The sequence below is a fragment of the Sciurus vulgaris genome (assembly GCF_902686455.1).
Source record: "Sciurus vulgaris genome assembly, chromosome: X".
Taxonomy (NCBI): Eukaryota; Metazoa; Chordata; class Mammalia; order Rodentia; family Sciuridae; genus Sciurus; species Sciurus vulgaris.
The window spans coordinates 81,762,352-81,775,412 of NC_136471.1; the positions used below are offsets into that span (position 1 = coordinate 81,762,352).

At 35.4% G+C, this 13,061-nt stretch overlaps 1 protein-coding gene across 2 annotated transcripts in view; it reads left to right on the top strand.

The window, feature by feature from the left end:
* The window catches only part of OPHN1 (oligophrenin 1), a 414,702-nt gene that overhangs the window by 197,740 nt on the left and 203,901 nt on the right, over positions 1 to 13,061 (top strand). For both annotated transcript variants that reach the window (XM_079125058.1, XM_079125057.1), the window contains exon 6: positions 12,728 to 12,829. In XM_079125058.1, coding sequence (XP_078981184.1) covers positions 12,728 to 12,829 — 102 coding nt within the window. The remainder of the gene's footprint in view (positions 1 to 12,727; positions 12,830 to 13,061) is intronic.

The following is a 13,061-nucleotide window of genomic DNA, read 5'->3' on the forward strand; positions in this document are numbered from 1 at the left end:
GATTTGACTCAGTGGTTGAATACCCCTGGGTTCAATCCCTGTTACCAAAAAAAAAAAAAGAAGGCTGTTAAAATACCTATAATCTTCTAGAGGGGTTGTGTATATATTCTCAAGGTATGTAAACGTAGTCTTGGGGTCAATATTGAAGGCCTTTAAGCAGGGGCAGGGAGTTGATTTATAGATTTCTCTATCTCTTACTGGCTGTATGGCCTTGAGTAATTCATTGAACGTCTCTGAGGTTTAGCCTCTTCATTTGTAAAACAATAATATTTGTGTTTATTACAAGGCATGGGACCAAATGCCCAGACTTTACACATTTATTAGAGCTACTCAGATTTTCTTTCTTTTGTACTCACCTTTGATTTTTCTGCACTACACGGTAGTCATGTATCAAGTGTATCTTTTATTTATTTATTTATTTTTTGTGGGGGTGGGTACTGGGGATTGAATTCAGGGGCACTCGGCCACTGAGTCCATCCCCAGCCTGATTTTGTATTGTTTAGACACAGGGTCTCATTGAATTGCTTAGTGCCTTGCTTTTGCTAAGACTGGCTTTGAACTCATAGTACCCTTGCCTCAACCTTCTGAGCCACTGGGATTACAGGCATATGCCATCATGTCTGACTAAATTTGTTTCTTGAGCACTTATTATGTACCTATTCCAATGATAGGTCATAGAGATAAAGAGTTGAATAAAACACTACTCATGGCTTCAAAAAGCTCAAAGGTATGTAACTATAATAACCACAGAAACATGATTTCTTTTCTCCTCTATGCCATAAGGAAAGCATCAATCTACTCATTTTCTAGTCCTCTACAAAAACTCCTCTCCATCCCTGCCCATATTTGCTTTCTTCCCACACATCTCAGATAATATCCTGGCCCTTCTCCTACCCATGGGTGATCCCTTTACTTGGGTTTTCTATCCCATCCCCTTATCTTTTTTCTCCATATTGGAAAGCACTTACATCCCTGCTTTATTAAAGAGAGAGCATTATGCTTTTCTCAAAGGCCAGGAGAGACCACAATATAACAATGGTGGCTCAACGGGTGATAGTAAAAAAATGTAGCAAAAGGAACTCAGAGTGAACATTATTTAGAAATGGAGGTCAGTGGCTTCAGGTGGTCTCTTAACTGCAAGCACGGTGCCCAGTTCAATGATTGGGAGGGAGAAAATTGTGGGAAAGTTCAAGATTTTCTAGAACCAAATTGGATACAGGTCTAGTGGATCTAATTACCAGTGGAGTACCTGAGGCACAGGAAATTTGTGCCTCAACTGAGATATAAAGTGAAGAACTGGGTATTATGAACCAGATAGAAATTCTGATGTCCCAACTGAGATACAAAGACAAAGTCATGCTAGTAGCTATGGGTCCAGAGCTCTCAATCTGTCTTCCCTCATGTAAGTCTGTTTTCAACAATTGGATCCAGGTCAGCCCTTGTATGGCATATCAGATTGCCTCCAATCTTGGGAGGAGAAGGAACCAAACAGCTAAGGCTTTATAATTTTAGTAAGGAAATATTGGAGAAAGGGCATTCTAAGAGAAAAATCATACAGGCATAAGCACAGTATGAAAAAGTGTGAAGCTGGATATGGTGGCACTTTTCAAAGGTCAAAAAACTAGTAATTGATAGAACCAATGTTTGAGTTTGGGTCTTTCTCATCCTGAGCTTGCAAATTATTTTATTGTTATAAAATATATAAAATATAAATTTCACCTTTTAAATAATTTTTAAATTTACAATTCAGTGCTATGGGCTGTATTCAAAATGATGTGTAACCGTCAACAGTGCCTATTTCTCAAACTTTTTATTACCCCAAGTAGAAATTTTGTGCCTTTAAGCAATAGTATCCAGTTCTCTTCTCATTGTATCCTGTAGGAAACTCTAATTTAATTTCTGTGTCTATGAATTTTCTTCTCTTTTCAAATATGTTAGCTTATAGCTATTTATAACTCTTCTGTCTTTTAAAACATCTGTAATAGCTGCAATAGTTCACTTATTATATTCTATATAGTATATTGTGTTTATTTGCATCTTCTCTTTACTTGATCAGCCTTACCAGTAGAATTATGCAATATTTATCTTTTGGTGTCCCAATTAGCATAATGTTTTCAAGGTTCATCTGTGTTGTGGCATGTGCTAGAATTTCCTCATTTTTTATGACTGAATAGTCTTCCATTTTATTTATATGCCATGAACATGGTAAAGAATTATCTATTGTGTCCATCTTATTGATTCTTTTGGGCATATATCTAGTAGCAGAATTACTGGGTTATATAGTAATTCTCTGCTTAAATTTTTGAGGAAATGACATAAAGTTGATCAAGGTGCTATGTCCCTTTATATTCACATCAGCAGTGCATAAGGATTCTGATTTCTCCATATCCTCAACAACACTTTTACTTTCTATAAATTTTATTATAACCATTATAGTAGGTATGACATGTTATGCCATTGTGATTTTGATTTGTATTTCCAATGACTAAATGATATTGAGAATCTATTCATGTGGAGAATGTCCATTTGAGTTTTGCCCATGTTTTTATCTTATTGTTGATTTGTAAGTGTTCTTTCTATACTCTGGATACTAGACACTTTTTAGATATATGTGCATATTTATGCATAATTTTGCATAAGTGGGATCATATCAGGTGATTAGTAATTTTTTCTATTGTCATACCCTTTAGTTTAATAAATATCAATGTATGGTATAATTTGTAATAGTGCTTGATGTACCATTATACAAATGAATCATGCAAATATAAAGGGCAAAAAATTAGCACACGAAAATGGAGTCTTTGAGTACACTGATGTATGTTGTCTGAACAAAAGTTGTTCCAGTATGATTTTTCTGGTGAGTTCTATCAAATATTTGAGAAAACAATTATTACTAGTATATAAATTTTCTGGAAAATACGAAGTATAAGAGTTATTGATAACATTTTATAATGCTATTGTATATGCTCAAGCTTATTGTTTTCTTAAGATTTTGCCACATTTTTTCCATATAGCATTGACATCTTGAAAAACACATGTTGAAAAGTTCTAATAATATTGCTGCTTTATCTATTTTATCAATTTCCTATATTATGAGGCTTTAGTATTATTAATATACTAACAAAAACCCAAGAAAATTTTATGCTAAAAAAAGCCTGGATTATGAGATAAGGATAATATGAGAACATAAACAAAAGGCTCATTGGACTTATGAACACAGTTGCAAAATCTTAAAATATTAACTAATTGAATCTAACAGGGATAACAAATATATCAAGATCAATTAAAGTTTATCCCAGGAATTGCCCCTCCCGCCAAAAATCAGACTTGGGAATCAGTGCAGTTCCCTTCTTTCTTATTGTATCATATGTTTATCTTAGCAAACCTAGATTTGAAGGGAAATTTTTTGACTCAATAATTGTAATATGACAGAAACCTATAGCAAACATACTTAATGAAGAAATTCCTCTTAAGATGGGGAAGAAGATGATGGTGCCTATTCTTCTGGTACTGTTTAACCCAATTCTGGAGGACCTGACTGGAGCTGTAACAATGAAAATAAAGCAAATGTGTAAAGATAGGATGAAAATATATAAAATTTGCATTACTTTCTGATGATATAAAAATTTAGAAAAAAATTCAAATCATCAGTAAATTTATCAGACCTAATATGAAATGTAGGCAGGGTGGATATTAGAAATCATGGACAAAAATCAATATTATGTTTGGCACTTGAAATAATTAACCAGTAAATATGATAAATGATAATATAATTCACATTAGCAATAAGAACTATAACATTTGTAACACTTATTTATAACAGGAAGATTTAAGACCACAGTGAAAAAAAAATTCTAGTAAAGGAAATGGATCAAAATCATTATAAAATCCAAATACTTATTTCATGCTCTCACATATTTCACATTGATATTGGATAGATGTTAATTTTCCCTCAGATTAATCTACAATGAATATTTAGTCAGATTTTATACTAATATTTATTTGGAAGTCTTAAATTTCACAAATAGCTAAAACAACCTCAAAAAAGAAGACTAAAGCCAGGAGAGTTTTCTTACTAGGAACCTCAAAACCCTACAAAGTCAATGGAGTTAAAAAAGCCTGGTATGGCCATCATCAGAAGACAAGTAATACAAAGTGGAGAGCTCACAGGCATGCCCATATATTCATTCAATGTAAAATTAAAACACCACTTCAGTTTGGCAAAATTGGTAAAACCGAATCACTAAATAGGGAAATATAAACCTGGATTCCTTCCTAACACCAAAAAAAGATATGGGCTCCAGATGATTTAAAGGACTAGAAGTGAAAGGAAAACTCAAGCATGCTTTGTATTGCCTTCTACACCTGTGATGAGTGGAAATTCAAGGTCCCAAGGGTTTTTAAAACCCCACAGGAATAATGCCTTTCCAGGGCTTCTTGTTTCACTTTCTTTTGTGGATTCTACACAGTTCTTGCTTAAATTTTTTTTTTTTTTTTTTTTTTTTTACTGGAGAACAAATCCAGGGACACTTTTAACCAGTGAGCTACATTCCCAGTCCTTTTTTTGACAGTGAGCTGGGGTCAGGGTCAGGATCTTGCTAGGTTGCTGAGAGTATCACTGAGTTGCTGAGGCTAATTCTCTAACTTTCGATCCTCCTGCCTCAGTCTCCCTAGTTCCTGGAATTACTGGTATGCACCATTGTGCCCAGTCAGGACTTGCAATTGAGTTTTAAAAGATTAAACAGTACTTCTACAGAATATTAATTTTTAGTTCAGAGTTAGTGTATCTCATCAACCATACTTCCAGAACTGAAAATTCCCCACCTCTTCTTTTTCTTTTTTTTAATTCATTTTTATTGTAAACAAATGGGATACATCTTGTTTCTCTGTTTGTACATGAAGTAGAGGCATACCGTTTTTGTAATCATACATTTACCTAGGGTAATAGTTTTTGATTTATTCTGTTATTTTTTTCCTTCCGCTCCACCCCTCCCACCCCTCTTATCCCTCTATACAGTCCCTCCTTCCTCCATTCTTGCCCCCCTCCCACCCCCCCTTATGTGTCATCATCTGCTTATCAGTGAGCTCATTCGTCCTTTGGGTTTTTGAGATTGGCTTATATCACTTAGCATGATATTCTCCAATTTCATCCATTTGCCTGAAAATGCCATAATTTTATTATTTTTTATGGCTGAATAATATTCCATTATATATATATATATATATATATATATATATAATACACACACACACACACACACACACACACACACACACACACACACATACACCACAGTTTCTTTATCCATTCATCAGTTGAAGGGCATCTAGGTTGGTTCCACAATCTGGCTATTGTGAATTGAGCAGCTATGAACATTGATGTGGCTGCATCTCTATAGTATGCTGATTTTAAGTCCTTTTGGCCAAGGAGTGGGATAGCTGGGTCAAATGGTGGTTCCATTCCAAGATTTCTAAGGAATCTCCATACTGCTTTCCAGAGTGGCTGCACTAATTTGCAACTTCACCAGCAATGTATGAATGTACCTTTTTCCCCACATCCTCTCTAACACCTGTTGTTGCTAGTGTTCTTGATAATCACCATTCTATTTGGGGTGAGATGGAATCTTAGGGTAATTTTGATTTGCATTTCTCTTATTACTAAAGATGTTGAACATTTTTTCATATGTTTGTTGATTGCTTGTAGATCATCTTCGGTGAAGTGTCTGTTCATTTCCTTAGCCCATTTGTTGATGGGGTTATTTGTATTCTTGGTGTAGAGTTTTTTGAGTTCTTTGTATGTTCTGGAAATTAGTGCTCTATCTGAAGTATGTGTGGCAAAGATTTTCTCCCACTCTGTAGGTTCTCTCTTCCCATTGCTGGTAGTTTCCTTTGCTGAGAGAAAGCTGTTTAGTTTGAATCTATCTCAGTTATTGATTCTTGCTTTTATTTCTTGTGCTATGGTGGGGGGATCAATCTAACAAAAGAGGTGAAAGACCTCTACAATGAGAACTACAGAACACTAAAGAAAGAAATTAAAGAAAACCTTAGAAGATGGAAAGATCTCCCATGTTCTTGGATAGGCAGAACTAATATTGTCAAAATGGTCATAATACCAAAGTGCTATACAAATTCAATGCAATTCCAATTAAAATCCCAATGACATACCTTACAGAAATAGAGAAAGCAATCATGAAATTCATCTGGAAGAATAAGAAACCCAGAATAGCTAAAGCAATCCTTAGCAGGAAGAGTGAAGCAAGGGGTTTCACAATACCAGACTTTCAACTATACTACAAAGCAATATTAACAAAAACAGCATGGTATTGGCACCAAAATAGACAGGTGGATCAAGGGTACAGAATAGAGGACACGGACACAAACCCGAATAAATACAATTTTCTCATACTAGACAAAGGTGCCAAAAATATGCAATGGAGAAAAGATAGCCTCTTCAACAAATGGTGCTGGGAAAACTGGAAATCCATATGCAACAGAATGAAACTAATCTCCTCTCACCCTGCACAAAACTCAACTCAAAATGGATCAAGGACCTCGGAATCAGACCAGAGACCCTGCATCTTATAGAAGAAAAAGTGGGTTCAAATCTTGAACATGTTGGCTTAGGATCATGCTTCCTTAACAGGACCACCTCTTCTTTTTCATTTCAGTCTGCAAAGATCATGCTTCCCGGTGAGGAAGAGAGTGCTGTAGTATATATCGTACCTGTGTTTTCCTTGAAACTTCCTACCTCTGAGATTTAAGAATTGCTGCTGGGATCATTCAGTTATTGTTAATATTTTGTCAGGGGGAATATGGAGTGTTAACAATTCATAAAACATACTGAAATATTTTGCATAATATTCAAGTTATTAGTATTTCAGGAAATGCTTAAATTGAGTGACAGAAATAGGTACTATTGCAAGAGAAAGTTTAAATAATAGGAGACATTTGCCAGGCACAAGAGAATCCACTCATCTCATTTGCAGGTGTTTTGTTAAAGAACAGCCTTTGGCTGTTCTACCATATGAATATTTGATCTTGACAGAAAGCTAGTGACTTTATTTTGAGGATATGTTTTGGCAGTTAATCATAAATATTAGATGATGCAACCTCATTTTTGAGTAGGAAGAAATATTTACCACAATATCTGTCTTTTCATATTTATTAGAAGCACATAGAGTATTTATTGCTGAGTAGTCCAACACTTCAGGACTATAAAGGTCTAGACTATTCAATAATAGAGAATAGACTAAGGAGAAGGAAACCAAGTTGGAAAAATGAACACTGTGTCCTCTAACCCAGGTTAAAAAATCATTTCATAGTCAAATAATAATAACCATTAATTGTCACTTACAAAGAGGAGTGGTGGGATTCCCTGTGATAACATACACAAGACACTAATTTAAAAAACTATAAGTAAATAGCAGAAAGATCAGTAGAGTATAGGGAAGGGAACAGAGGGAGGGAGGAGAGGAGGGAAAGGGAAAGTACTATGTACTGAATTAGAGCAATTTTATTTCATGCTTTCATAATTATGTCATGATTATGGTATGTATAGCTAAAAAGAATTAATAAAAACATTTAATTTCTACTAAGGCCCAGAACTGAAAGACTGAAAGGGTCCATCAAGTACCCACTAGGATGGATGGAGTTAGACTTTTTTACCTGAGGACATTATCAGGAAATTTCTGAATCTCTGAAAGGAATACAGAATCCTGTAAACTTAGAGTCCTACATCTAGCCAAACTATCAATTAAGTATGAAATTCAATAAAGAAATTTTGAATATGAAAGCTATCAAAAACTCACATATATCCTCCTTTTTCATGACTATATGTGAATTGGTTTTATGGTAACATGAAAGTAAAATAGGAGAAATGAAAACGGAATATGGGGAAATTGGAAAAATACCAACACAGAGGAAAAGGGAATACTATGTTCATGGTAAAAGCATAACCTCCAAAATGATAACTGGGTACTTAGACATAGAAGGCAGCAAGTCCAGATTAGTACTGCTAGAAGTTTCTAGGTGATTTACTTATTTCTAATAACTTTATTTTATTTATTTATTTTTATGTGGTACTGAGGATAAAACCCAGTGCCTTGAATGTGCTAGGTAAGTGCTCTACTCTTGAGACACAACCCCAGCCCCCTTTAAGCGATACTATTTTAAACTAACTGATGAATGGAAATATTAAGAGGAGATTCAGAGAGCTGGAGGAGAGGTAGAGATTAAATCAGTGAGTGCTGTGCATATTGAAAACTAAGCAACAATCAACCAAAGCAAAACAAAAGGCAATTAAAAGAAAGGCAGTTATTGACTTTAGTGAATAAAAATGTTGCATAGGAAGTAAGGTAGAGCATATTCTACTTTATGGATTATCTGCAAATAATGTTTAGATAGTCATAATAATGTAAATACCGAATATAGACCAAACCAAATTTACAAGAAGAGTATATAAGGGGTATGAGAGGAAGGGAAGTGTGAAAAGTGGGAACGTGGAGATGGTAGTGGGGATTGTAATGGTACAGGAAGAAAGCTAAATCCACATTTTCTGTAATGGGCTATTAATAAATAATGCATATAATTTAATGTTTAAGAAATTACAATTAGGAATTTTATTCTGAGATGTTAGAGATATGGAAGTAAATACTAGAAGAATCATCTTAAAGGGCTGGACACTGTCGTGCAGACCTGTAATCCCAGTGGCTCGAGAGGCTGAGGCAGGAGAATTGCAAGTTCAAAGCCACCCTAAACAACTTAGACCCTGTTTCTATATAAAGGTCTAGACTATTCAATAATAATTCTATATAAAAAAATAATAAATATATAAAGGGCTGGGGATGTGACTCAGTGGTCAGGAATCCCTGGGTTCAATCCCCAGTCAGTGAGAGAAAGAGAGAGTTGAGAGCTGCTTCTGGGGAAAGGGTAATAGGAGCAAAGGTTGCTCCTGTTAATTAACTTCATGTATCTACATGTTTATTGAATTAAGGAAAAAAAAGTGTCTGAAACTTGCAATGCTTCTTAATTGATCATTTGAGCATCTTGAATGTGAGGCTGAAATCCAGTTCTCATGTTTTATTTTCTCTCTTCAGTCTCTGATTCTTTATAGAATTGTATAAATTCCCATGACATAAGAATTCCCATGAAATTCCCATGGAAAAAAATTAAGCCTAACACGTAGAGTTAATGTGAAGGCTTCAATTAAATAATTTATAATAAAGAACCTCACACTCTGCTTGGCAAATATGTTCTTGAGAAATAGAAGTTTCTCTCCCTTTTCCATCAGTCTTGGTTGAACATTGTTTTTTGTTTGTTTGTTTGTTTCTTGGTACTGAGGATGAAACCCAGGGTCACTCTACCACTTAGTTGATTCCCCAGTCCTTTTTTATTATGAGACAGGGTCTGGCTAAATTGCTGAGATTGGCCTGGAAATTGGAATCTTCTTGCCTAAGTCTCCTAAGTAGCTGGGATTACAGGGGTGTGCCACAAAGCCCAGGCCATTGCAACTCTTCTTTTTTCTCTGGTTGCTTGAGCTTTTGGTGTTATATCTAACAATCCATTAACTAATCTGTCATGAAGATTTATACCTGTGTTTCCTTCTCTGTGTTTCATATTTTATAGTTTTAGCTTATACATTGAGTTAATTTTTGAACATGGAGTGAGATAAGGTTCCAACTTCATTCTATCCTCAGGTCAAAATACTATACCAAGGTGAATGCAGTGCATGGAAAGGGCCTCATCATTAAAGCTTCTGGTCCTTTTGGCACTTGCAGTTCCATTGACCCTGGAATAAATGTTCTTGTTTTTAAACAGTGTTGGGATATCCCAGAAGTAGTAGGCTTCTACTTTCTAGTTGAATTTAGTGAAATTAAATGTAAGTGCACTGAATGAAGAAATGTAAAATATGAATAGACCCAAAACAAACAATAGAAAGAAGTTGGGGCCTTATATCACACCATGGTCAAAAATTAACTCAACATGAATATATAAGATAAAACTGTCAAATGTGAAACTCTGAGAAGAAATATTAGGCAACAGTTTCTTAGCTATAATACCAAAAAGTATGAGCAACCATAGAAAAAAATAGACTTCACAAAATCAAAAAGTTTTATGCACCAAAGAACACTATCAAGAAAAATGCCAAGAAAACCCGAAGAATGGGAGAAAATACTTGCAAATGTCATATTCAGAACATATACTGTGAATTCTTATGACTCAATAATATAAGAATAAATCTAATTTTAAAATGGGCAAAGTAGTTCAATAAACATCCTTGGAAGAATATATAAAAAGGGTTCAGTAATACACGAAAAACCATGTTAAATAATTTATCATTAGGAAAAGGTAAATCAATCTTCTGTGAGATACCACTTCACTTCCACTTAGCTAGTTATAATAATAAGTTTTGGTGAGGATGTAGAGGTATTGGAACTCTACACACATTGCCATGCAGGATGTACACCAATTTTGGAAAGGTAGTTTGTCAATTCCTCAAAATGTCAATTCCCTGGGGTATGTTTATGCATGCCTATAATCCAAGTGATCTGGGAGGCTGAGGCAGGAGGATCACAAGTTCAAAGATAGCCTCAGCAACTTTGCCATACACTGTCTCAAATTAAATAAATTAATTGAAAAGGACTTGGGCTGTAGCTCAGTAGTTAGGTGCCACTGGTTTCAATCCCTGGTACCAAAAAACAAAACAAAACAAAAACTCAATCCATTAATCCTAGATGTATGCTCCAAGGAGCTGAAAACATGACCACAGAAAATCCCATACATGAATATCCATAGCAGTATCATATAGACAAAAGATAATTAAAAACGTGCATCAGCTGATGAATTCATAAAAAAGGTAGTACATTCACACACTCAAATGTTTTGTTTTTCCATCATAGAAAAGGCTGATACACTGATAATGTGCTACAGGTGGATGAATCTTGAAAATGTTATATAAAAGAAGCCATTCAGATAAGGCCATAATGCATGGTTCCAGTTACATGAAATGTCTAGAATAGGAAAATCCATGGAGACAGAAATTAGACTGTGCTTCTTGAAGGTGGGCTTGTTAAAATAATGGGGAGAGACTGCTAATGTGTATGGGATTTCTTTTTGGGGTAATTCAAATATTTTGGAGTTGGATAGCAGTGATAGTTGAACACCTTTGTGACTATTCTGAAAAAAAGTACTGAATTGTATACTTCAAGGGCATGGATTTTATGATGTTAGTTATGTTTCACAGTTTTTATTTAAAGAATGGAAGTATAGGAGAAATTGGCCCATGATATTTTATCTATTCCTGGATAATGCAGTAAGATTTCAAATAATTCTTACTTTAAATTGATTTAGCAGCTGGAGGAACAGTTTGCCCTATGATTTGTGTGAAGTTCTCTACCAGCTGTGTTTTGATGTCTTAGTCAGGGCCAGAGTAACAGTCCTGCCTTAGCTTTATTCAAAGGGGTACCCAATCATTGATTTATAAGCCCCCTGAGTTTTATTTCTCCTGTGATCTTCTGGGCTGTATTTCACTATGTGAAAGAAGTCAGATGAATCTGTATATTATGTGACCTTGAATAAGTTATTTCATCTTATTTAAACCTTTATTTCTTTTACCATATCTGCTTTTCAGTGTTGTGAAGACTAAACGAGATAATAGAATTCAAATATCCATTACAGTGCCCAGGCTGATGTAGGCCTCAGTTAATGTTGTCTTTCTCCCTACTTTTTTCTTTCCACTAAAAAATACTCTAATAAAAACATACTCCTCACAGGTCATAGGTCACAGGTCTCTGGTCACTCTGCTTTCACCTAGCTTCCTGCACAATAAACCATAGGTGAGGGCTTTTTCCCTTCTCATCTTAGTATCCCCTGTTGCATCATTTACTAGTACTTGGCACACTGTAGTTAGGTGCTCAGGGAGTTTGGATTTCCAATGAATGAAGCAACACAAGCCCTTTACATGGATTTCCTAGCCTGATGCTGAGAAAATTGCAATGTCAGCAGTAATCTGCGACAAGTGGTCATTGTTAGTGTTGTTTGGAGGCTGTGTGACTTCCACTTGTGCTGAGTAGCAGAGAACTTAATTAAATATCATTCCCAAGGAGAATGAAGGCCAAGTCATCCATTACTTGTAAAGTTTTTGGAATCTTGCTTTCTAGCTAAATCTTCAGGATTTCCCTTCATCCCATTATTAATATCAGCAGTTAATATACAGTAGTGAAATGCTGAAATTATACTGAAGAATTCATTCAAAGAGGCAGTCCTAGGTTCCCATTGTGTTGAACATGTTTAACATATTACTAGGCTGTCTGAATGCATTGTAGATGAACCTTTCCAAGACATATTTAGTTCATTCTTGAGTTCTTTCTTCCTTTTAAAAAAAATAAATGAGTGATTAATGCATGTGACAAACAATAGCAGGAAGAAAAGGTAGCTATCAGAGTGGCCCATTTTAAATGCCATTTTCTGAGCTGCAGCTCTCAAAGCCTTCAGCTATATCAATAGGAGCTAACCTCTGGATACAGAATGGTTCGCGGTTATATTTGAGGAAGTCCAAACTTCTGAGCCTGTTGCAAAAGCAAATTCTCTGTTGGCTTTTTTTTTTTTTTCTCCTTCCCAGGAGCTAGAGGAATTGACCACATGAAACCTGGCACTCTCTCCTTCATTCTTTTTCTAAGTCCACAGAACTAAAATGACACTTAATCTGTACCTTTTCTCCCATGTCTAGGAGCGGAAAAAGAAATTTGAAAAGGATGGCGAAAGGTTTTATTCTTTACTGGACCGGCACTTACATCTGTCATCCAAAAAGAAAGAATCTCAATTACAAGAGGTATGTTTCAGAAAGCCTACCCCTGCCTGTCATTGCTAGGTATGCCTTAGAAACAGAGATGACTTCCTGTTGCAAGGCTTTCCCAATGCTTTGTCTCAGCAGGGAACCATGTGCTAATGTAGCTCTTGTAGTTCAAACCCTGGCCTGGGACTGGGGCCTTCTGAGTTCTGGAGCCAGCTCTTCCACCAACTCCCTGTTTGACCTTGGATAAGGTACTTCATTCTTGGCTTCA